This window comes from Sceloporus occidentalis, unplaced genomic scaffold (assembly GCF_023333645.1).
Source record: "Sceloporus occidentalis isolate IW3139 unplaced genomic scaffold, rSceOcc1.0.p SCAF_41, whole genome shotgun sequence".
NCBI classification, from domain to species: Eukaryota; Metazoa; Chordata; class Lepidosauria; order Squamata; family Phrynosomatidae; genus Sceloporus; species Sceloporus occidentalis.
Genome location: NW_028317021.1, coordinates 5,585,646 through 5,611,338, shown reverse-complemented (window position 1 = coordinate 5,611,338; position 25,693 = coordinate 5,585,646). Strand labels below are relative to the sequence as shown.

General features: G+C 44.9%; 1 protein-coding gene across 11 annotated transcripts in view; it reads left to right on the top strand.

Annotated features, from left to right (window-relative positions):
- The window catches only part of LOC149290037 (lysine-specific demethylase 2B-like), a 61,600-nt gene that overhangs the window by 29,245 nt on the left and 6,662 nt on the right, over positions 1-25,693 (top strand). For 7 of the 11 annotated variants that reach the window (XM_089489917.1, XM_089489925.1, XM_089489922.1 and 4 more), the window contains 9 exons: positions 2,488-2,614; positions 5,823-6,271; positions 7,360-7,446; positions 14,781-15,005; positions 19,287-19,430; positions 19,691-19,778; positions 20,898-21,169; positions 22,709-22,747; positions 24,734-25,416. In XM_089489917.1, coding sequence (XP_089346043.1) covers positions 2,488-2,614; positions 5,823-6,271; positions 7,360-7,446; positions 14,781-15,005; positions 19,287-19,430; positions 19,691-19,778; positions 20,898-21,169; positions 22,709-22,747; positions 24,734-25,416 — 2,114 coding nt within the window. Of the gene's footprint in view, positions 1-2,487; positions 2,615-5,822; positions 6,272-7,359; positions 7,447-9,562; positions 9,671-14,780; positions 15,006-19,286; positions 19,431-19,690; positions 19,779-20,897; positions 21,170-22,708; positions 22,748-24,733; positions 25,417-25,693 lie in introns of those variants that run through there. The other 4 variants (XM_089489919.1, XM_089489920.1, XM_089489921.1 and 1 more) reach the window with 4 other exon arrangements.

Below are 25,693 nucleotides of genomic sequence, written 5' to 3'. Positions count from 1 at the left end.
AGATTTCCCACCTCTAATCTCTCCCTCTATCTTTTTTTCCTTTTAAAATAACAACAACAACAACAACAACAATACTAGCTTTATTTTTACCCCACCTTTCTGTCAAAAAGACAATCGAGGCAGCTTAAAAGTAACACTCTCAAATGTGATTGCCATTTTACATCGGATCAAGAATCTGTTGAGTGTGGAATCCTGTTTCTGACACTGGCCAGCTTGGAGACCTCAGGGAAGCTCCCATTCAACAAGAATGCTCTGGCCTTCTGCCCCTTTTGTCCTTTGGCAACTGGTTTGTCGCTAAGAGGCCCCTTCATCTTTTATTCAGAGCACACACTGGCCGGCCATCTCTTGCATCTGAGGGGTTGTAGAGCACACAGGGCAGATTTCAATAAGACATTGAATTAAAGACATAGAGGGAATTGGCTGTGGGATGGAGCTCAGATGGCACGGCCATTAGGAACTCAAATTGACAATTCACAATTGATCCTTTCAAGGCCCATGGGAGCACTGCATGCCTTTGACTACCTTGTTTTGCACATTTGAATTTTTATATACATACATACATACATACATACATAAGAAAACAAACATTGGTAAACAACTAAATTGGGTGACACTCACAAACCTGTCAGCAAAATGTTGAGCAAATGATGTCTTTAATATTCCCCAGGCGTGTGACTGAAAACCTTTTGAAGGCCGAGGGGTGGAACAGGCGGCTTCCTGTTTGTAAGTCAAATTCTTTGCAAATTTTGTTTCCTGCAGTGCTCTCTTAGAAAAAAAAAGGCAAAAAATTTAAATGGAAAAAAATCCAACATAATTTGAGTTCCTTTGATGAACATCCCTCTTTTAGCATTGCTGATTCCCCTTATGTCTGACCATTGTAATTAGCAATTTGAAATGTAATTGGAAAACCTTAGAGGGATTCTCCAGAAGGCTAAAACCCCCAGGTAAGAATGGATAGTGTGAGAGCTATGGATATTGCTGGGGTGGTCACAGTCTGTATTTGCAAAGCCTCTGTATTTGCGGGCAATACAACAGTGCAGTGATAGAGTACATACTTTGCATGCAGAAAGTCCAGGGTTCAAGGTGTGGCATCTCTAGTCAAAAGGATTAAGTAGCAGATGATGGGGAAGCCCCGGAGTGCTATCACCAGTCAGAGCAAACAGTACAGGGCTAAATGGAGGGCTGGTTCTATGAGGTTGGATTTGGGCACTTACCAAGGTCCTCAAACTGGCAGAGGGCCTACTGCCTCAACAGTTGCTATCCTTTTTGCATGAAGTAGCCAAGAAGATCAGGTGCAGTCTAAAGATAATTCTTGAGTTTGCTTATCCTACCTCTCCCAGGCTTGGTGAACCAAGCGTAAGCACCTGAGCCCCCCTCACCCTCCAAAATCCCAGAGCCAGAGCTGGCTACATTTCAGCTGCAGTGTCAGTATGAAACATCCCAGCTTTCTAAACGTGGTACTGCATACCCTGGTTTCATTTTTCTCTGTAGTAATCTGGCCTCCTGCAACTTCCATTGCCTTTAGTGTTGGGGACAGAGAAACACACTCGGCATAATAATGTCACAACACAGGATAAGTTGTAATATGTGATACCAGGGAAGGGAGGACTCAGCATAAAGGGCACATTGTTGATGGCATTCATGTATTTCATATAAGGTAAGAAGAACTGTACTGAATCAGACCAGAGGCCCACCCAGTCCAGCATCCTGTTTCCCAGAGTGGCAAACCTGTGCTCAAAGGCATTAGCCCCTCTCCTGCTCTCTGCAACTGTTATTTAGAGGCCCACTACCTCTGAACTTGGAGGTTTTGTTTAGCTTTTGTGGCTAGTAATTGTTGATAGACCTGTTTCCATCCTCCTCTATAGATCTGTGTTACCCTTTTTGAAGCTGTCTTATGTAGCCATAACCACTGACCATCACTGTGTCCTGTCTTAGTGAGCGCTATGCATCAGATTGGTGATCTGTGAAGAAGTACTTTCTAATCCAATGTGTAGTTTTGTCCTCATTGAATTTGCCCTGAGGGCGGGCTGGGTGCAGTGATGCAAGAAATGGGATCTAACGCCCAGGTAATCTAACAAATGTGTAGCTTTCCTTTTTAACTTGAATTCTTAGGAGACTCACATCTGTACATGATGACATTTATGAATATTTACAGAATGGGCAGAGGAAGTAGACTATGTTGAAGGTATACTTACTGGGAGAAAAGGGAAAGAATCCATCTCGAGAATTCAACCATCCCTTTTCATCACTCCCCTCCCAGGAAGGTGCAAAATTGGTGAACCACAAAACGAAGCACCCGGGGAAGCAGGCAGGGATGCTCATTGCGTATGCAGAAGGCATACATCTCCCTTGGCTCCCACCTTCACTTCCCCTCCTCCCACTCCTGCAAAGGCAGCTTGCACTCTCGATAAAGATGATAACTGGCTCAAGGAGCAGCAAACTTCCCTGCCTCCCAGATGGATTGATGCTCTTCTGTCTTGCTTTCAGGTGCAGGCCAAGTTCCGTTACCCTTTCTACTATGAGATGTGTTGGTATGTTCTAGAAAGGTACGTGTTTTGCGTGGCCCAGCGCTCCCACCTCAGCAAAAATTACCTGAAAGAATTGATGTTAATTGGTGAGTGAATTCTTTTGCAGTACAAATTCAGAATGGGTAGGTTGTGGGGAGGGGTGAATGGAACAGCACTCTTACTTTTTGCTTCCTGCACAGATGAATCTTACATGCTAAACTGGGAATTTGAATTATTTTGTTGTTTCCTGGAGTAGCAGATCTATGTGGCTGAACCTTGGTCATCTTAACGGCATGTTCTCACCTTAAATTATATTTCCCAGTTTTCTGGGGACAAGGAGAGCAGGGATTCAGACTTAACTCTATCATTATCTGGGGTGGGAGTTAAGATCGCAAGCTGTAAATTTCTCCCAAAAGAAAAGAGGATTTGTTTAGTCCATGTTATCAGCAGGGCATGAGTATCATATCAAGGTTCTGCACAAAGGAAATCACCCTTTTGGTACTTGAATTAAATTATACAAAGCACCCAACTTGATAGGCATAATTGACAGGAAATCTAGCCAGTTGATACATTCCACAGAATAATGGGGTAGAGCTTTTAATTGACTGTTGCACTTCAGGCTGTGTTAGGAAGCTTGCAATAGTGTGCAGAAGAAAGGGGAATATCTTGCTTGGTCACAGCGGGTTGGGCATCAGTTAGCTGTGGAAGATAGGTGGCTACGGTATCCAAGTTCAGAACTATTGGTCTACCTAGCCCAGCATTGTTTTCTATAACCAATAACAGTTATCATCTTCTCCAGCCTTGGCCTTGTGTCCTCACCCATCCAGCCCTCCTTAGTTTCAGAGTAAGACATGGACAGAGTTAAGGTGTCTCTCTCAGACAGCCACCATCCTCTTCCCTTAGATCTTCAAGAAAATGTTGTCTTGTTGGACTCTTGAGTCTTGCTCTCAGTGCAGCTTCCATTTCCCTATGCCTTGAGGGCAAATGCCTGCAAAAATGGCCTTATTTAAAGGCCATATTCTTTTAAAGAGGACATACAGCTCCTCAGGATGGGTGGGGGCCAGGGAGCTACAGAGAGGACAAAAAGAGAGCATTACCCCCTAAATATGAATTCTGCCTCCTCAGAATAAAACTTAACTTCGTTCCCCTGATTTCTAGTGTTGCTGAGAGTGAGACACTGGAAAATGTTCACACCAAAACACTTCCATCTGCTCTGTTTGCATTCCCTTCATCACCTTTTCTTTGGATGCCTAAACTGTATTTCTAAATGCTCAACTGATGTTTGAAGTTCCTGCAATGCTAGAAAGTTGAGGACTGAAGGAAAATTTCATGGGAGAGCCGAATTCCTTCAGCCCCACCATAGTAGCTACACATCTGCTGGGGGCAACAGCAAGATCAGGCCAGATGATTTTCAGAAGTTCTCTGATTCCTACTGAGGCAACAACAATCCCTTGTTCAGGTGAAGACATCTCAGTCAGTCCCTCCGGTAGTGCTCTGTCCAAGGATGTGTTCCTGAACATAATTTACTGAACAAGGTCCTGCTGTGTCTTGCCTGACTGTGCTTTGCAAGATGTGACTCTGCTACATGTGCCTTCCTTACCTGATGTGACTCTTCCCTACCTGAAAACACCCCTGATATGGTCAGCTTCCTTTGCAAGCCTTGAGCTATGATGGAACTGGGCTGGCATTGATATTTGCTATCACTAGAGCCTGAGCTTGTATCTGAATCCTTCTACATGCCAAACAGAAGCTCTGCTGCTGAGCTGTGGGTCTCTGGTGAGTTCAGGCTAGGTCTGCAACATGTGTATACTGTGCCCGGAAGATAGTAGCAGCAGGCAGTGGAAGTGTTGATTGCTGAGGTCACCAGTCAGTGCTTGATACGGTTAGCCACTCTTCAGGCTGTCCTCTGCTTCTGTCCCTCTAGCGGCAGTCTCCAGTATGGCCGATCTTTCCCTTCAGCCAGGCTCCATTGGGGACTAGGATTTCAAAATAGCAATAAGGGACAGTTGCTCTTTCTGACATGCAGAGTTAACAGTTAGGAAATGATGGCGCTAATAAAATGGATGAGTCTTTCATATACCACAGGACTATTTAGAATGCAGGCCCATATAATGAGTTCTTCCTTCTCCAGCCTGGGTGTTAACGCTTAGAATCAAGTTGCAGAGTAGGTTACCAGGTATTACTATGTACATTTCTGCTCATCTTTATTAATCTTGCCCAGCAATGAACAAAGCAATGGCCGGCCAACACAGAGAAAAGCAAACGTGGAAACACTGCAGCCTTATTGTTAGCTAGCACAAGATTGGGCGGGACAGATAAGTTTACTGTTCTTTAAATTGTAAGCTGCTTTGAGTCCCAATTTTGGGGGAAAGCAATATAAATAAATATAATATAATAGTAATATTATAACAACAACAAATGGACCTAGAGTTCAGAGATCTAGCCATGTTAGTCTGGAATATTAGTATGCAAAGGATTTTGTAGCACCTTTGAGACTAACCGTGTGAAAGAAATTGTTGCATAAGTTTCATAGACTTGCATCTGAGGAAGTAAACTCAGTCTACAAAAGCTTGTGCTACAACTTCTTTTGCTCGGTTAGTCTCAAAGGTGCTGGAAGATCCTTTTCATACTAATAAGGAACCTACCCACTGTTGTTGCTGTTGTTGTTATGTGCCTTCAAGTCATTTCTGACTTTTGCCAACTCTAAGGTGACCCTATCATGGGGTTTTCATGATATTTGTTCAGAGGAGGTTTGCTATTGCCTTCCCCTTAGGCTGAGATCATGCAACTTGTCACTGTTTACCCAGTGGGTTTCATGGCTGAGCAGAGAATCGAACTCTGGACTCAAGAGTTGCAGTCTAACATTCAAACCACTATACCACATTGAGAGCCGCCAAATAGCATGTTCATCCATGTTGCCGATGCCACCACCATTGTGTGTGAAGGGAGTTAAATATTTGTGTGCATTCTTAAAAAATCTGCCTGGGCACACATTAAAACTAGATCTTGGAGTGTTCTTTTTTTGCTACAGAACCCATAGCATTCCCCAAGGGAAAGAGAGCTCCAGAACCAAAGCTTGGATGTGTTACTTTTTGAACTACAAGTGACTGAATCCCCCGGTGGTCATGGTGGCTGTGGAGTTCTGGGGGTTATACTCCAAAGTAACTCAGTCTGACTGTGTTACTGATGGGCAATCTGTATGTACCAACATTCCTTTATTATGTTGTTCGGAATGACAATGACCAGCACTTTTGGTAGGTATTCCTGAGCTCTACTTTGAGGGATTCTTTAAAATGTCCCTTTCTTCTTTCTTAGATACTGCAAGGAAACACAGCTTAGATAGCTTCTCATCAGATTCCTGTGTAGATATGGATGAAGAATTGTGTGATATTCACACCCAGGGGAAGGATGAGAGCCCAGAAAAAATCCCCAAGGCCTCCATGGATGGAGCTTCTTCCCCCAACAGCACACATTCAGAAGGGAAAGAGATTCTGGGGAAGAAACAGAAATCCACAGCTTCTCGGTACCTCAAAAGGACTTTGTCTGATGCTTCAGATGAAAGCATAAAGTCCATGCCGGCTGATTATCCCAAAACTCCCACAGGCTCCCCAGCCACTGAGGTTTCAGCCAAGTGGACTCACCTGACAGAGTTTGAACTGAAGGGTTTAAAAGCCCTTGTTGAAAAACTTGAATCCCTTCCAGAGAATAAGAAATGTGTTCCTGAAGGCATAGAGGACCCTCAGGCTCTTTTGGAAGATATGAAGGTAGGTAGAGGTTGTGCTTTTCATGGGATGCACCTTGTCAAGACCGAGTCTGTTGAAGCAGCTTGGGTTTCAAAGCAGTCCTGGCCTTGGTTTCTGGACCATACACACAGTGTCATACTTAGCTTGAGGGGAGAAACTCAGAACTTGTATTATAATGTGCATTTTCTAAAAAGCAATTGGTTGCCATTACTTGTTGCAAAGACACATTGTGCTGCTTGGTACTTTTCTGTTATTTTTTTTCTTGCTCAAAAATCCCCACCCAAGAGTCTGTAAGATAAAGGTATAAAACATGCAAGATTCCTACAAAATGCCTTTTAAAATGACCTTAAAGCAGTGATGGGCAATTATGGAAGGATAGAGCCCTGTAGATGAGCCCCATGTTTCTAGGGGTGAAAAAGCCCCAAATGCCTCTAGGGAGCATAGAGTCAATTTCATCATGTTTTGGGTTTCCAGAAAGGTCCCTCCTGGGCCTAAAGTGGTCCAGGGCAGAGTGCAAAATGTGATGGAAATGCACCCTGCTCCCCCTTGTGCACATTTTGGAGCATTTCAAGGGGGAAAACAATATAAGATCCTTGCCTGCAGTCCTAGACATTTTATTTTAGTCAGTTAACTGTATATGAGTGTTAATTTATTGGTCAGTTCTGCATAAATTGACAATGGAGTAAAACAGTCATTGTAAAAGGGAAAAATGTATTTTATCTTAAGATGATGCAGAAAGCATCTTAGCAGACATCTTACAAGAAGCATTCCAACTTCTTGAACCCTGAAGGGAATGGCTTTTCTAAGATCTACAGTTTTTTTTAAAAAAAAAATGCTTACAAAGAAAATAATTTAAATCTACAAGTTTCAAACAGACATCCTTTGTATCATTGATGAAAGCTTCCTCGGTGATCTCAACCTTTTAGGTATAAAATAGGGAGAGTGGGGTGATGTCTGCAGAATAATTGCAGGTACACCTTCTTTTTTCAACGTTGGATTCTTTGGGGCTCCAGCTTACGGCTTCCCTTCAACATGTTATGCTGGACTGTTTCCCCCCCCCCCCCCCTCTTTTTCTTATTCTTAATTATCTTGTTTTCCTCTCAAAACAGAATATCCTGAAGGAGCATGCAGAAGATGATCAGAATCTTGCCATTTCTGGAGTCCCTGTAGTATCCTGGCCTAAGAAAAATGCAAAGGTAGGATTTTGGAACCAAGGTTAATAGCCATTTTGGTGCCTTTGTCTTTGCTAAATGTGTTGGATCTGAAGAAGCCTGGCCAGCTAATAACTGGGGTAACTCCAACATGGGGCTTTTAGAGGTAATGCAAGAAGACATGCAGTAAGTGGTTAGGCAGATTGTCATTTCATAGCAGAGGGCGAGAATCTACATGGCAGACACTGCTTTTTATTTTGTTCTTCACAAGAGGGAGGACCACAAAGACACAGAGGTCAAGCTTTCTCCAAAATTGTCTCAAACTATGTCTGGCTTTTTCTAATTGAATGTGTCAGGCCCCTTCGGATGATCTCTCCTCACCTTTTCCACAAGCTTTCCCATTGATTTGATCTGTTTTTAGCATTTGTATTGCTTAAACCTTTTTTTTATTATTTTTAAAGAGCAAGCTGTTGGATTGCTGTTACAATTTTCTTGTGAGTTAACGTTTTTGCTCTAAAACTGATCTTAAATGATGCATGCGTACTAAGAGTCTAGAAGTTGCGCCAAAGCTGCGCTCCGGTCCTTAGGACTGGATTGTGGCTTTGGCGCAGCTTCCGGCCTCTTAGGACGCATGCATTATTTAAACAGCATACTTCCAAAGTGACTCAAAGCAGCTTTATTTTGGCCTGTCTGTATGGGACCAAAATGTGATACATTGCAAATAAGTTTAGAGCGAATTGTAGGAAGGAGGGATTTCAAAGCATTGGTTTTGCTAAGCATGGTTCAGCAGGATGTATCCTCAGCCCTCCTCTCCAGCATCCCATCTCAAAGGAGTGGATTGTCTTCCTATCTGCCTTTTTCATTGCCCGACTCTCATATCTATACATAGTGAGGGAGAGTACAATGCCTTGGATGATTCTAACTTTCATGCTCAGTTGTACAGTGGGGGCCATTGGTATTTGTTGGGGTTCGGTTTCAGGACCCCCCCCCCCTTGCACCCATAGATTCCTTTTTGTTATCTTTCCGCCGACAGACAAAGGCAGGCATTTGAAACAGAAGGTTTTGAAAGAACTTTGGCTGGGTGTTGTGTTCTTTTTAAATGCATTTTAAACACATGTATCTTTTTAAATATAGGTTCTTCTTTTACATGAGATGTTTTAATATTGCAATAATTTAATTGTTTTAATGTAACACTTTTCAGTGTTTTTAATTGTACTGTTTTACTCTTGTAAGCCACTCTGAGTCCCAGTTTTGGAGAAAGGGCGGGATATACAAATAAACATAATAAACATAATAATAATAATAATAATAATAATAATAATACACTAGTCCCTTTATGTGATAAACTCCCTGATGCATATATCTTGTTTTGGGATGCTGTCAAGCTGACTGTCTAGCTCAGTGGTCTCCAAACTCTGCCTTTTCAGAGATTTCGGACTTCAGCTCCCAGAAGCCTCAGCCATGTTGGCCAGTAGCCTAGGATTCTGGGAGCTGAAGTCCACCATTCCCTGAAAGTGCACAGTTTGGAGACCACTGAATAGCTTGGCTCTTTAGCAGTGGTCCCCAAACTGTGCCCTTTAAGGGCATTTGGGACTTCAGCTCCCAGAATCCCAGACTATTGACCGGCATGGTTGAGGCTTCTGGGAGCTGAAGTCCACAATTCCCTTAAAGGGCACAGTTTGGGGAGCACTAGTGTCGGATCAGTGGTCCCCAGACTGTGTCCTTTAAGGCCATTTTGGACTCCAGCTCCCAGAGTCCCAGGCTATTGACCAACGTGGCTGAGGCTTCTGGGAGATGAAGTCCACCAGCTCTGAAAGGGCAGAGCATGGGGACCACAATTCCTGCCCATCCCTCCTTTGTTCTCGCTGGTCGAGGCCGAGGGCTAGATTTGCCTTCGATTTGGTGTCTCCTCCAAAGGCTCTGGCTATGGAAGAACGAGGAGTCGAGGTCGATTTGAAGGCGATCTCCCTGGAGCCTGGAGGGTCCCCCTTGGCCCCCGATCCAGCCAATCGGGGGCCTTCCATTGTTCGCTGGCAGCTCCTGGGGCTCCTGATTGGCCAGGGAGAGGGAGTCCCGCCCCTTCCTGGTTGGACGCCCTGCATATGCCTCGAAGCCCCAGCGCGCCCCTGCTGCCTCCCAGTCCCTCGCTGGCTCTTTCTTTCGATCGCCTCGCCGCCCAGCCTCCGAAGCCGCCTCTGGGGCCTCACCATGAGCCATGGCCATGTCGGTCAGCCCCGACGAGGAGGACTATGACTCCGAGCAGGAGCAGGTCGGAGCCGGATCCGGGCAGATCGGGGAGGGAAAGGAAAGCGGGGGGGGGGGGGGGTTCCATGCATGGAGGCAGGCATGCTTCGGGAGGGCTTGGAGCGGGGTCTGTCTGTCTCTCTCTATCTAGGAAAGGCCAGGTTTTTGCAGCAGGAGGGCGGCCTCCCAGGAGGAAGCTGGGAAGACTGCAACCCCAGAATGTATTTATGGGCTGATTCCATTTCGTTTCCATCCCGCCTTTCTCCCCAAGGCGGCTCACTGATCGAAACCTTTACGATGATGATAAGATTCAAACAAAACGCCTCTATATAAATAATGTGGGTGCTTTTTTTTTTTTTTGTCGAAGGAGAACAACACCCTGAAGACAATGGCTGCATCCACACTGGAGAAATAACCCGGTTTGGTACCGTGTGCTGGCTCCAGGCTCTGGAATTCTGGGAATTGGAGTTTGTTGTGGGGTCCAGAGCGGAGCTCTGCTCCGCTCTGGACCCCACAACAAACTCCAATTCCCAGAATTCCAGAGCCTGGAGCCAGAAAGAGTTAAAGCAGTGCCAAACCGGGTTATTTCCCCAGTGTGGATGCAGCCAATGTAAGCTCATCCCCTCTTGTTGTTGCTCCATCCACAATGGAGAAAGTGGGATTATTTTGGGGGGGACAAAAAAGGATCCTTTTAGAGACAAAAAGAAAATGGAAGCAGCAATGAAAGGGCTCTTCTGAACTTCATAGGAGGTTCCCTCTCCCCCCCCCTTCTTTTAAAGGGGAAGTGACCTGTGTCATTGTCTTCCCTAGATCCTGCAAAAGGGATCCTGGGAGGACCCTTTGCAGAGGAGGGGAAGGAGAGGTAGCTTCGAGGGGCTTTTATTTAAAAGGATAGAAATGAACCTTGGGGGTTTAGGGATGGGTGGATCGTAGCTGCTTCAGAAAGGGCTTTCCCCCTCTTTGTCTGGGCGCTCCTGTCAAGATGATGCTTGCTGTGCTGTGTGTTTGAAACGCCTGTGGCTTTCGGAAGGATCACCAGTCCTTCTGTGCCGCCGCCATCCATGGGCCAAGCTTAGAAGGTGTGTCCTGGAAAAGGCGCAGTCCTTGAAGGCAGTCAGATTTACTTTGGATTAAACCTGGAGAGGCTCGGGATAAGGATGCCATCCTGTGCTTCCTAGGAACATGCTTCTTTGAGGAACTTGTTGGCTAGCTTAACCTATGGTGACCCAGAAGCAAGAACCACTGCTTTCAGGGAGCCTTACTCTCAAGGTAAGGATGGTAGGCCAGCAACCTGGACGCCAGGGCACATCTTGAGCCCGTGCCGGTTTAATTTAGGAGTAAGGCTTTTATTTGGGACTCATTTGTCTAGGAGGGCAAATCCCATTTGCTGGGGATTTGCTTCCAAGGTGAACGTGCTGCAACATGTTCTGCAGCCCTCAAACGCTGCTGTGCATTTCTTCTCTTTTCACCTGCCCTGTGCTTTGCTGTAGGCTAACACAAGAGACGACTTCTGTGGCTCGCTCAGTTGCTTTATATGTAGCTTTCTTTTGATAGCTCTTCAAGCAGCATAAAACATGAAACAATGAGAAAATAAACCAGGAGAGCCAAGGAAAGCGACGGCAGGAAATTAACCACTCATATACCCACTCAAAGCCTAGATAAGCAAGAAGGTGTTTAAATGGCATCGGAATGTGATCAGAATAATGGTCAGAAAAGTGGGCGTGGAGCCACCAGTCCGCGAACACTGTCACTGCTTTGTATCGATTGGAGACTGAAAGTAGAAGTCCCTTTTAATAAGACAACAGGATTAGAATTATTGCTTCAGATGCTGTTTTGGGGAATGATGTACGCCTCCGGTTCACTGATTGATCGGAAACAGCTTCTTGTGACACCACAAAGGCTTGTGGATTTATTACATGGCTTTCAGGTGCCATGATACGTGTGTTTCTTTGGTTTTTTTTTAACTGAAAAAGACCAATGTATTTACCCAATTTTTAAAAGAAATTGAACTCAAGAGTGTGTTCCTAGTGGTTTGTTTTGCTCCTTAACAGAAGCACTTGAGATACCTGAAAAATGTTAAGGCTCTGGGCTTCTTAATACATGTAGCCTGTTTGTGAGCTTATGAAAGAAAGGTTTAGTTTTCGGGGGGCTGCAAGTATTCTGCTGTGAAGTTGGCTTAGCTCCCCTTTGATACATTAAAACCTTGGGCTGGTGGCTGAGCAAGTTGTAGCTTCATTCATTCAGTGCATTTCCCCCCCCAAAACTGCACCTGGAAGTGTGAGGTGCAGACAACAAGTGGAAGAGACCTGTATTCAAAAAGTGTATGGAGCGCACACAAAAGATGACAGCCTCTTTACACCAAATCCAACAGTTGGTTCTGCAGGTCTCTAGGGTTTCAGCCAGGCATCCTTGTGTGCCGTACCAGGAGATGCCTGGGCTTTGAACCTTGGACCTTCCACTTGTAGTGCAGCTGCTCTGCCGGTCAACACAATCGTTGGGATGCTACTCCTTATCAAACGTACTTGCAGACAGCTATTGTGTGACGTCTGGGGGAAAAACCCACTCCAGGATTGCACATCAACAGCTCTGGGTATGTTCCTTCTCCCACATACCCTGTCCCAGAGCAGTGGCCCCCAAGTCTGTGGTATTTCACTTGGGATGACTAGCATTTTTAAAAATGCTCACCTGGGACCCCACAGAAAGAAAATGCAACATGAAAGAGGTGGTGACTTTGACTTCCGTGGTCATGTTATGCACTTGGATAATTTGAGGCTCAGTAGCACTTACCCCCTTATGGGTGTGCTTTAGAATTGGAGCCTGATGTTAGTTATGGGAAAGAATGGCAGGGTAGTTAGAGCATCCTACCCAGCCATGAATTTCCCTGGTTCAGGCTCTTGCTGGCCTAACATTGGGCAGACTTCAGGCTGCTGGGATGAACTTTGCTTTCACCCTCTAGAACTTGGACCCTTCCCCACAAAAATCTGGTTTCTCCCAAGCTTTCTCTCTTTCAGTCTTAATTCGAAGGAGTGGGGTGAGTGGGAGTCAGTTACTGCTAGGTGTCTGGGTGATTTGCATGGAGTTCGTTTGTTAAACAGCTGAGAGTCAGAATTCCATGCAAATCACCCAGATACCTAGCAGTAAATCTAGTTACTTTCTTTCTGACCCAGCCCTATCTTACCTCACATTGTTAAGGAGGCAGGGCAATGAAGTATGGCTCTCCAAGCGCTTTTAAGGAAAGGTGGGGTGAACACATGAAAAAAAAAAATTGCGGAGATGCCTGAGAAAGGGAAGATACTGAAACCACTTAGGAGCCACCAGTCTTACCTGTTTTTGCAAAACATATCGTTTTGGTTACATGGTGGAGAAACCAAGTGTGGCTTGGGCCAAAACATCTGCATTCTGCCCTGGAGCATGAAATGCAATAAATGAGCATATTCAAAATGCTTTTTTCCCCTTCACGAGTACCTGGGTGCAGCTAGGCCATGCTTTGAATTAAAGGGAAAGCTTTCTGGGACAGAGTGAAGGCATAACTCCTAGATAGCTGAGAATCGCAGCATTTTATTTGCTAGGAGTTAGAACCTGGGGAAGCCTCTGCTTTCACATTGGGAGACATATCTGTGATTTGGTGTCAGTACAAACTCTCACATTAAAGCCTGTGCTGAAACAGAGAATCAGCCTGGCTGTCAGTTGGGGAGAGGCATTTTTCCAGTTCCGCTGGACTTGGTGAAATGCATTAAAACTGTAGCATGGCCATTTTATCTGCCCCTGTTTTCTTTCCATGGTTTTCAGACTTATATTCCTGGGGATCTTGGAGTCTACCAAAGTGGGACCGGTTTTGGAACATTTCACAATCTTTGTCTGGTTTCCCCTTTTGCTCAGGGACTTGTTTTTACCTCAGTTGCACAGGAAGCAGCTAGGTTAAAAGTCCCTATGGTTTGTCATTGCTTGAGACCAGCTTTCTCCAACTTGGGGGCCCTGCTGATATATTCCTAGCCAAATAACCATTGGGAACAATGGAGCTGATGGTGAAAACATCAGACGGGTACTGACTTGGGGAAGACTTCTGCAGACATTCTCTTTGTTAAAAAATTAGTGTTTCTTACCTTTTTTGTTTTGTCCTTAGTAAAACATTGTTCCTCATCGTTTGTATCATGAGGTGTAGGGGTGGGCAATCGCAATGAGAATATCAATCTCAGTTAATCTAAATAACAGTTGGGGAGTAAACTTTTCTTGACAACCACTCTCCTCCCCCCCCCCCCCCTTCAGATCTTTCTCCTGCAGTGCCAAGTCACAGGAGAGTGCTTGGGTGTGTTTTAGATGTGATTGTGGCGCCCCAACACATGACTTGAGCACACACCATAAAGTGATTTCCCAGAATGCTTGGAAGGACTTTGGGGTTCTTTTGCTAATGTGCAGGGTTTTGTGTGGACAGAATCCCCAGGTTTTGAAAGCTTGAGAACTACTGTCCTACAATTAGTGAGACTGAGCTATGAATTGGAATGTTCTGGGTTTAAATCTCCTCCATGCCTTAAATGCAACAGGTGGCCTTAGGTGGGGTTGCCTCTAGCATTGGATAGGCCCTGGGAAGTAGTAGCCATGGTTGCAACAGGAGTGCTTTCAGGTTGGTCACTCAGTGTTGGGACATTGTGGGATATCTGCTTAGATCTTTAGACAAGGTGTTCACCTATGTACCCTCCCCCCCCCGAAGCTATGTAAGAAGAAGCCCTTTATGTAAGACTGTACAGTATCGCATCATTTTAATTCTTGGTCTTTATTTCCTTTTGTCACTTCTTTTTATCATAATGAGTGTGTTATGTCTGCGTAACACTGTGGAGAACTAATGGAGACAAAATAATTTTCCACTTCTGATTTCTTCTGGGTTTTTAAAAAATATTTTCTTGCCAGATCCTAATAAAGTGGAAGAAAAAGAGAAGTTCCTTACTGTTGAGGTGTTCCTTAGAGATGTTTATATCTCTAGGTAGGAACACAATGTATGGGAAATGCAGCACTCCAAAAGAGTTGTATAAATTCAAAGTGTTAATGGTATTGTGATTTCTCCATCCTTCAGCTTTTGTGCTCCTTTAGGACCTGTTAAGACTTTATTGAAGGCCTGTTGTTTTGTTTGTTATTTTCAGAACCGGGCAGTTGGGAGACCAAAAGGGAAACTGGGACCCACCTCTGCTGTCAAACTCGCAGCGAATCGGACGACGGCAGGAGCTCGCCGGAGGAGGACGCGATGTCGCAAGTGCGAGGCGTGCCTGCGCACAGAGTGTGGCGAGTGTCACTTCTGCAAGGACATGAAGAAGTTTGGTGGACCTGGCCGAATGAAGCAGTCATGCATTATGAGGCAGTGCATTGCGGTAAGCCTCTTTCCTGGTTGCCTGGGTGGTGAAAAGGAATCACTTCTGTGGCCCAGCTAGGAAAACTTTTGCAAATCTTGGTGCGCTCAAGCCACAAAAACCAAATGTGATATCAACTTTGTGGATGGTGATATAGACATAGCAAAGCAAGCCAGGCCTGTGGTTCATTCTGTCTGCTCTAACTGGCAGAAAGGCTCCCTTCCCCCAAGATACTAGGGTTGCCTGGAATTGCACAGTTTTGGAAAGGTTGTACAGCTGAAAGTAGTAAGCATCTCTGGTTGCTTATGATTGCTTTGAAATGGCATCCTGTCTGCTTCTTTATTCAGTAGGTGAATTGGTGCTGCCTTGCTAAGATATAGCCATGGTAGTCTCGATCAGTATGCAGAGGGATTGTGTAGCACCGTTGAGACTTAACTGAGAGAAAGAAAGAAGGCGGTAGCATGAGCTGTCCTAGACTTAAGTGCTACATTGAATTCTTACATACATGCATACATACACTGATTTCCTGTCCCCGGTACATGGGTTTTCTGCTTGATTCTGTCTTTAAACTGAAAAGATTGATGTTCTACTCCCTATAGGCCAAGATAGCATACTGTGTTGACAGAACAGAAATCCACATCAGCTACCTCTGCTAGGCTCCTGCTGTTACTAGCTATGCAGTATAATTTAGAAGACGTTGGGTTGGTCCCCACACCCAGCCAGTGACCAGTAAACTCCTGGACACCATCTGGTTGCAGTTTGCAGTCTAGGAAAAGGAAAAAAACAATTGTCTTCCCAGACCTCAAGTGTCCATGGTGGATGTCCCAGAGGGTGATGGCTCTTCCTTTTTTCCAGCTACAAAACTGCAGCCAGATGGTGTTCAGGGGCATCTAGACCCTATGAAGTGATGGTGGTGATGATTTATATCCGTCTTTTCCCCCAAACCTGGACTTGAGGCAGAGTGTGGTTGGCTGTGGGGGTGTGCTCTCACACTTTCATACCTGTGTTGTGTGCAGGGGTGAGTTACACAAGGAGGTACTGGTTATGTCCTTTTGCAACAAACACAAAAGGACATGCTGGCAGAATGGGTGTTATGCTAGCATATGTCGTGAGCAGAATACCGGGGATAATATGTCTGATTTAGCAAACTCTTTGGGATGTAGACCTTAGCTTTCATCACTGGTGAAAAGGCAGGGGGTAATAATGGATTTCGGGTCTCTGTGTCAGAGGCTCAGCTGCAAATTTCCAGTCAGCCATGGACTCTCTGGACGGACTTGTTGCCTTTTCACAAGATGAGCATAATAGCAACTCTCCTCATGTGTTCGGTAGGAGATGAAATATTTTTAATGACTGGTTCGGAAACATTGCACATTGAATATGCTATTAATTCTTTTGACTTAGGGTTGGCGATAGCTTCAGGCTAGATTGCTACCAGTTTATTCATCTTTAAAAAGCACTAGACAAACTCGTGGAGGATACATCTCTACCCACTTCCAACTAGTACTTTTTTTTTTTTTTTTGCATTTTTGCAAAACGAGATTTCTTGGGCCAAAAAATAGGGATAGTCACTCCTTTTGTGCATCCTTGACTTAAGCTGGCATCCTAAACTTACTGGTTGGTGAGTAAGCCTCACTGAATAACAGTGGAATTGATTTAGGGGATTACAATGTAGCTGGCTATTTTGGCTCAGCAAGGAAAGCAACTCTTAGGACTTTGCCTGTTTGGATACTTGTCTTGCGACTCCTTTCTCCCATAACTGGGAGAACACCCCCCCCCCCCATCTTTCTGCTTTATTTTCATGTACATGTGCTATCTATATTTTAAGTGCTGTACCCCTGGGAAAAAGTCTTCTTTAAGTGCTTAGCATACATTGGTGTGGAAGTATTGCCAGGATGGGGTGCAAGCCCTATTCATTTCGATGTCCCTTGCCCAAGAGAGCTGCCCAGGTTAACTGATCACCTGTGAAATCAGTTTCATCACTGTTGTATCAACTTTACCCTATATATATCCCTTTTATATCAGTGATGGGCAACTGCTAAAGAGGAGGTGCAAATCTCCCTCCCGTGGGCCTCACCAGAGTGACTAGAAGGCAATTTACAAGATTCTGCATAGGAATGTACACTTTTGTGTGTGTGTTGGAGTATGGGGGCTAGTGGGCACATGGGGACACAGAGGTATGGGTAAATCAATTTTCGAGGCAGGTCTGGCCACAAAAAGGAACCCATACACAGCCTGTGTAGAGCTTGTTCCTCAGCCCTACTTTAAAGCTACCAACCTCTCTAGCTGGGGATTTTAGTCCATATTCCATTACCTGGTGCAGTGTCCTCTACCTGCAGATTGCCCTCTTTTAAAGCAAGGTCTTTGCTCCCAAAGTCCAGTCTCTCCTAGCTCACCAATGAGTGAACAGAAAAAGAGTGACATAGTTTATTAGTACTGTTCTTGTTTGTCTTTATTGAGCTTTTCCAGTGACAGCTCTTTGCTAGAGGGCTTGCCTCTTTTTTCTTCTCACCCCTGAGACCAGAAGCAACCCTTGGTTTGCTTTTGTGTCTCTCATGTTCCCGAATTAAAATGACATGCAGTGCTCAAAATTGTAGGAACGGGAAGATGGAAGCGCCAAAAAGTGAAGGCAGAAATGGAAGAACTTAATCAAACCTTGACAAGGGCCATATTCTCGGATGTAAGGAACCTTTGGCTGACCTCTGTGGATTACAGCTAAGGCTGAAACCTTTAATCAACTTATAATGAGATTTATTGACTGAATCTTTTTTTACACCACCAAAAGAGCAGCCCTTTTCATTGGAAATCTTAAAAAAAACACCGCAATATTAACTGTATGAAATGTACAGTTTATGAAAACCGTAGATGACAGGACCTATCTTAGAAGAGTCTATTGTAGTATATCTTTTTAAAAGGGAAGAAAACAGTGATACACTGGCCATTAGTTTTGTATAGTTAGCAAATGTTTTACTCACATACATATGGTATTCTGAGAGGGGAGTGAATGCTGCTCCGCATACTAAAAGTTAAACATGCTCCATCTAAAAACATGACAGCTTGAATCCAAATGATCTGAAAGACCAGGACTTACTATATGAACCTGCCAGAGTTTTAAGATCATTGGGGAGGGCTTTCTCTGGGTCTTGCCACCATCAGAGGCCCATTTGGTGAGGACATGGCAGAGAGCCTTCTTGCTCATAGGATGTAGAGTCCCCTCCTATGGGAGATCCAGTTGGCCCTCTCTCCTCTCCTTTCACTGGCAGGCAAACCCCTTTTGATTCTAAGTTGCATATTTTTTAAACTCGATTATGTTTTTAAGGGATTTTACCATATTAGTGCAGTAATTGCTTTAATTGGGTGCTAATTTAATAGGCTCCCATTCTGGGAGATGAGTGAGCTACAAATTAAATAATTAGTAGATTAATGAAATAAATAAAAATAAAGAAGGACTTCTTGTCTTCAAATGCTGCTGTTGGCATGCAAATATATGGAGATTTTGTTTTCTTTAATGCCCTTCAGCATGTTCCCTGTACAGTTGAAAATGGATTTCCTATGTTGGCTAAGAAGTCTTTAAATGGGTTTAAACCCCCCCCTCCCATTATAACTCATTGTCTCAGGAAATATTGGAGGGCTGCACCCGTCACACTGTACCCCTGGGAAAAAGTCATTTTTTGCCTATATACTCTAAAGCAGCGGTTCCTAAACTTTGGTTCTCCAGGTGTTTTGGTTTTCACTTCCCAGGATTCTTGGACAATGGTGGCATTGCCCATGGTGGCTTCTGAGAATTGAAATCTAAAATGCCTGGAGAACCAAAGTTTGGAAATCTCTGCTCTAAAGGGTTTTGAGATGCATTTAAGGCAATGCATTTTTTAAAATAGTATTTTTGACCCCCAGGGCTGCATGTAGCCCAGAGACTGCAAATATTCCACCCCTGATTTATGCAGTGGCTGATTTATATTGGTATGGTTTCTTTATTTTCAGTATGAACTGGCCTTTTTTAATGACGAGTTAAGGTTGAAACAAATACATCAACAAACTTAAACTCCTGGCCAGCTGTTTTTGACGGTGGTGGGACTTGAAACAAGACCCCAAAAACTGCCCAATTTAGACCCAGTTGAGAGCTGTCTGCCTTCCAGCCCTTCAGTTAAGAGTCATAAGCGGAATAGGCTTTGCGGGCCTCTCCAAGACCCAGCCGTGGAAAAGGCCAAGAGCTAGGGGAGGGAACAATTTGGCAGGTGCCTGTGCTGATATATTGCTACCCACTTCCTGATCCTCTTCTCCTTTCTTCCCTTTGTGGGTGTTCAGCCGGTACTGCCCCATACGGCTGTGTGCCTGGTGTGTGGGGAAGCAGGGAAGGAAGACACGGCAGAGGAAGAGGGTGGCAAGTTTAATCTCATGCTTATGGAATGTTCCATCTGCAACGAAATCATACACCCAGGATGCCTTAAGGTAAGAGCTAGTGTAAAGCAGTGGTGAGTGGCCCTGTGGGGTGAGGGTCATGGTTAGAGATTAAACTCAAATATGTCTTGCTCAGTAGCTTATGGATGTCAAACTTCCCAAGATACTAGTAGGTCTGGCAGCCCCTGCCATCTGTTCTGTTGTACTTTGGCTGTCCTTCCCTTAAGCGATTGTCTCGCCTCTGTCAAGCATGATCCACGACTTGCAGAATTTCCCCATTATCCCGTGTTGTGTGCCCCTCTCCCTCCCAGGTGCGGGAATCAGATGGCGTGGTGAATGAAGAGCTGCCGAACTGCTGGGAATGTCCAAAGTGCAACCATGCTGGCAAAACTGGGAAAGTGAGTTTCACTAGAATTAAATTGCAGGGATTGGAAAGGATTATTATTATTATTATTATTATTATTATTATTATTATTATTTTGGAAGTTCGGTACTACCTTTGTGGTGTGCTCTGGGTTTGTAACTGCTAGATGGTTGTGCGCCACTGGGGAGCCCCACTCTCACATTTTTCCTGGAATCTCTTTCCAGGGCTGCCCTCAATCTTCTGGAGTTGGTTTTGAGGCTATAGGGGCCATACATGGTCTCCCCAGTGGAACTTTTCTGAATGTGTTTTAACTCCGCACAAGAGAAACCTCTTTCTGTCCATGGTCCAAATTAAAAAGCAAAGAAGTTCTTTAGGGGGCTTATTCCAAAGGCAGAAGGGTAGGACACGAACTACCAGCATATATTAATTCAGAGTTCTTACCGCCAGTAACTAAGCCTTAGGAGAGGCATTGCAAGCTTTCAGAATGATGGGGGGGGGGGGGGGGATTAGAAAAGTGCCTGACAGTGGTGTCATAAAAAAGGGAAGGGTGGCCATCTTGGCAACTCTAAGTGTATGCTCAGTTTAGGTGAAGCCCCAGCCAGAGCTGCTGGGCTTTTCATGGCCTGGGAAGGCATCATAGAATGTGCTCAACATAAAGGTACACCTTCTTGGAATAGTAAAACACACGCCTCCAGGCAGAGGGGTGGGGAGGGGGTCTCTATCCCTTTCCAAATTATGTCCAAGTATCTCTCTTTGCCTGCTGTGGGTTTTCAGCTATGTTGTGCTTTTGAACCTCCTCTTTCCCTTCTCAAATAGGAAAAGGTGTTTCTCTTTAAACACAGTAGGTGTGCACAAAGTGAAAACTGTCACAGCCTCTGTTCTTTGAATGGGGAGAGGAGGGGCTTTAAAGATGTTTCTTTCTGCATCTCACCTGGTGAGGGAGTAGGCCATTGGGCTCAGTTCAGTCTTGCTAGCTCTTCAGCCTTACCCAGCCCTATAGAGAGACCCAACAAAATACCCTTTTGCCCCTAAAATAATAAGTGAAGGCATCAAATCTAGCTAGAGGTCGTGTTGTTGAATTTCTGGTGATCTCTAGAAAGCCACAGTAAAAAGGCATAAGATATAAAGTTTGCTTGTGTGCTTTGTCTCTCTGGCGTACAAGCAAAAGCGCGGACCAGGGTTCAAATATGCGTCCAACCTCCCTGGATCTCTGCTCAAAGAACAGAAGATCAATCGAGAAAACAAGGAGGTTGTTCCGGATGCCACCAAGCGGAAAGTGGAGTGTGAGGAACCACCCCGGAAAAAAGTGGATGAGCGTCCCCCCAAACCCCCTCTTGATCCACTTCTGAGGAGGAAGTCTGAGGAAGCTCACCTGCGACGGAAACGGAAATTTGAAAAGCCCCAGGAACCTGCCCTGAGGAAGCGGGTAGGTCCGGGAGTGTCTCCCTGCCTACAGTTGTGCCAAAGGGCAGAGGCTTCTTTAGAAAGACCTTAGATGGAGAAGAGCAGGCCTTAAGGAAGGGTGCAAGGCTGAATATGGGATGAGACTAGTCCACATCTATTCCCTCATGCCCTCCATTCCCAGTCCTACCTTTTAGCTAATGGAGCTCACCCACCAAACCTGTTTACTGGCTGGTAGAGAGCAGGAGCGAGTTATCAGTGGTGTTTTGCTCAGGGATATCTGCTTGGTTGTTTAAAGGCGTTTTTTGTTTATCTACCTTTGCTAGAAATAAATTGAGGCCATTAAGAAAAGACCTTTTTGAAGGGTGGGACTCAGCATCTTTAAAGTTCAGGATAGAACTTGGAGCACATTCACTTACCCATTCACATTGGTAGTACCAGGGCTGCAGCTTGGGAGGAGGCAAAATAAGAGTTGTTGTCCTGTGCCTTCAAGAAGTTTCCGGCTTATGGCTACCCTGAGGTGACCCTCTCATAGCGTTTTCTGGGGCTGAGAGTGTGTGGCTTGCCCACATCACCCAGCGGGTTTCCATGGCCAAGCATGGAATGGAACCCTTCTCTCCATAGTTGGCCAACACTCAAACCAGTATGTCATGCTGGCTCTCAAAATGGGAGTACTGCCTCCCGTGTAAGAATTCTGCCCACCTAAACAAAATTTTTCTTCACTCCCCAAATTTCTAGCCTTGCAGTAACTTAAGATTTCAGTTTAGGATTTAGACCAAGGAACGCAAACGCAGCAGATACAATGTTCTAGGTGTGAATGAATTGCAGTGTCCCATTCTCTGCAAAGCTAGAAATTTGGGGGCTGCAGGAAAATTTCCTGGTGGGGAGGCAGAATTATTTGATAGCACTGTTTTCATTTTGCCCCACTCCCGGTAGCAATACCCTTACTCTGGGCACCTTGAATTAGTAAGCCAAAGTACCTGAGACTCTGGAGAGATGTTGGCAGTCAGAATAGATAATATTGAGATAGATGGACCAGTGATCTGACCCAGCATAAAACGGCTTCTTCCTCATCCCTCCATTCTTAAGTTTCCAGTTAAGCTTCCTTTCCTTTCTCACCCACTAGATGGTGCTTGAGGGTTTTCTGGCGCAGGCTTGGCTTCTTATTCTCTTGTTTTCCTTCCTGCTAGCGCTTTCTTCTTTAAAAGTGTATGCCTGGAGGGCTAGGGTATTCGTCTTGGCAAATACATTATTTTAGGAGTGACTAAGCAAAAAACCAAACTCCGTTGCATAGCAAGCATGGGGACATGTGACCCTGCAGCTCTCGCTGGATTGCAACTCCTGAGCATGAACCCCTATTGAACACCATGGGCCATACTTCTCAGTAGACAGCTGCCTTGGTACTGGAAATCCCCTTGGGCTCAGTGGGAATTCAGTAGTTCAAAGGTGCAGGGGCTTGAAGCCCGTGGTCTAGTGCCAGGGGTCCACATGGAAAGCTAAAGCATGGTGTGGTATGTGTCTGCGTTCAGTAAATGATGCCTTTCTCCTTTCTCTCTGATTGTAGCTAAAGCTGGGCAAAGAAGAGAAGCTGTTCAGGAAAAAGGTACCTCATTATTTTATGTTGATTTCTCCCTACTCACCTTCTTCCTGCATGGTGGTCCACTGTAATCTGTCTGGATAGTGTAGAGTCTGAATGTGAAGAAAACTACGGTGTGTTGGCCTCCTGCACTTCTCCCTCACACCCTGAAATCTGGCATCTGGTTCAGGTCTGATTCATGTAGCAGTGAGTTGATGATAGCAAAAGGTAGCTCTCCAGAAACTCCACCTGTAGACCCCTGAATTCCAAATACTGGAGGCAGAGAGGTTGTGAAATTGCTTAAATTCCACTCTTCCTCCATCCCCAAATGCTATCAACCTTTAGAGAAGCCTGCAGCTTAGGTACTGTGAGTGTTAGTCCTGTTTCCCATTTGACCGGCTCTTAAGCCCCCTTTTCTGGCTGTGAGAACCACTGCTTAGGAAGGTTGGTGAATAACAGATATGTAACATTCTTGAAATTTTGAAATCATGGGGTGGGGAATGGAAGGGACATTTTTTTGGGGGGGGGGATAGAAAACATGCAATATTAGTTGCTTTTTACAGACTGAAAGTCACTTTATTCCTTTGGAAACTTAAAATGCATTCTATATCTCTCTGTCTAGGCTTGGCATAAAAGTATCATGATAGTTTGTTCAGAAAATAATTACAAACTGAATTTATCTTTAAAATGGTTATTGTTACAGATAGGTCTTGAAGTGTAAGGGACACCTGAACTGTAAGGGACCTCTTTATTTTAGCCAATTTATGAGGAGGACCTCCTAATAAAACCAGGAAAAACCACCAACTTTAGTAAAAGAGGGGAAATTATTTCATCTCCTCTAGGCCTCCATAGAGCCAAGCAGACTTAAAGCATTCATTCTCATAAAAAGAACTGAGAAAAGGAAACCAAGACTAGGAATTGCAGTGATGTGCATTTCTTTACTTCAGGGGTAGGCAACCCTTTTGAGCCGGGGGCCGGGTTGCTGTCCCTCAGACAACTGGGGGGCCGAAGCCAAAAAATAAATAATTAAATAATTTTTTAAAGAATCAAATAAATAAATAAACTGGGACAAATGTAGGACAAAATTTTCAAATGGAGGGCACTTTTTAAAGAAAAAATGGAGGACACGTGAAAAAATTTGCTGATTTTTTAAAAAATGTGAAGATAAATGCATGTTTCTGAGGCTTCTATAGACAATTGCCCCACCATGCCCCTTGCGCGAGACGCCAAAGGCCCCGGCAGCAATCGGCGGCAGGACTGGGCTGGGGCCGGTCCCAAGGCCTCGCCGGGCCGCATCCGGCCCGCGGGCCGCAGGTTGCCTACCCCTGCTTTACTTAGTCATATGTAAAAGTCTACCCACTACATAGTTTTTAGAAAGAATGTGGTGGGAAATTCATATTTATTTTATTAAAATATTTATTTTCTGCCTTCTACACGAAGATCTGAGGGTGGCATAGAATAAAATCTACAGGTTTTTAAACCATTTAAACAATAAAATGATTTTAAAACTATAGTAACATATTAAACCATTCATCCATTTAAAAGACGACAGATAAAAATCAGTTCAAATACTTAAAGAACAAAAAACAAAACTCCAAAACCATGCATATGTGAGGATCTGTGTAAAAACGTTTAGGTCGCAAAGGCATTTTGAGCAAGCATGCTTACAAAGCATGTACATTTTTTCCAGAAAACTCCAGGGATTGGGAAAGAAAAAAGCCTTTCCCCCAGATTTCCCTTGCCTTCCAGCCCTCATTTTAGTGAAGCCATGATAACAGAGGTTGATAATACCAGGCCCCAGGATCTCTTCTTAAGAGATTAAGGTTAGTAATAGTAATAGTAATAAAATTTATTCGGTCTTTGACCAGTAAAGAGATTAAGGTTTTCCTCCTAGAATTACCAACACTAGGGTTCTCCACTGAAAGAAAATATCAGTTCTGAAGCAATGATTCCCCCCCCCCCCCCCCCCCAATTTGCTGCCTTTTGGACTGAGCCCAGACCTTTCCTTTCCAGAGGCGATCATGGAAGGTCACAGACGACCGGAGCACCATAGTCAAGCCGTTGCGGCGTTTCAAGCAGGAGCCAGAAGATGAGTTCCCCGAGGAGCCTCCAAGAAATAAGGACAGCGATCAGTCCCGCTCAAGTTCTCCAATGGCTGGTCCCAGTTCGGAGGGTGCCGAAGCACGAGACAAGAAGAAGTTCAAGATCCGTCGAAAAGCCCGTCTTCCAAACAAAGAGCTCAGCAAAGAGCTCAGCAAGGAGCTCAACCAGGAGATCCAAAAGACTGAGAACAGCCTAGCCAATGAGAACCACCAGCCCATCAAGTCAGAGCCTGAGAGCGAAAATGAGGAGTCCAAGCACATGCTCTGCCCAGAGCGGCCCCACCGCTTCAGCAAGGGCTTGAATGGGACTCCCAGGGAGCTACGGCACCAGCTCTTGTCCAGCCTGCGCAGCAGCAGCGGGGGCACACCTAGGGCCATCACCCGACCTCCCCCTTCCCTCTCGCCCCCCAAGTGCATGCAGATGGAGCGCCATGTCATTCGGCCACCCCCCATCAGCCCCCCTCCGGACTCACTCCTGCTTGATGATGGGGCAGCCCATGTGATGCAGAGGGAAGTCTGGATGGCTGTTTTCCACTACCTCAGCCACAGTGAACTGTGTGTCTGCATGAGGGTGTGCAGGACCTGGAATAGATGGTAAGGAGCACAGGAGGTGGGGGCCTTGCCTTGGTGAAAGGAAGGGAAGAAAGCTCTTGAGGGCATGGGTGCTCTGGTTGCGACATATAGAAAAATTCACATTGAACCAAGATTTCAGAGGCTGAAAATCATGGGTTTGTTTTAAAGCAAAGAAGAAGCTTCTAGACCATATGCAGGGGGGTGGGCTTATATTTCTTCCATGTATATAAAGAGTGAAGGATTTGGGAGGGTAACCAGTTCTGTTTTCTGGGGAACTCTTAACTGTCTGTTGCCTCAT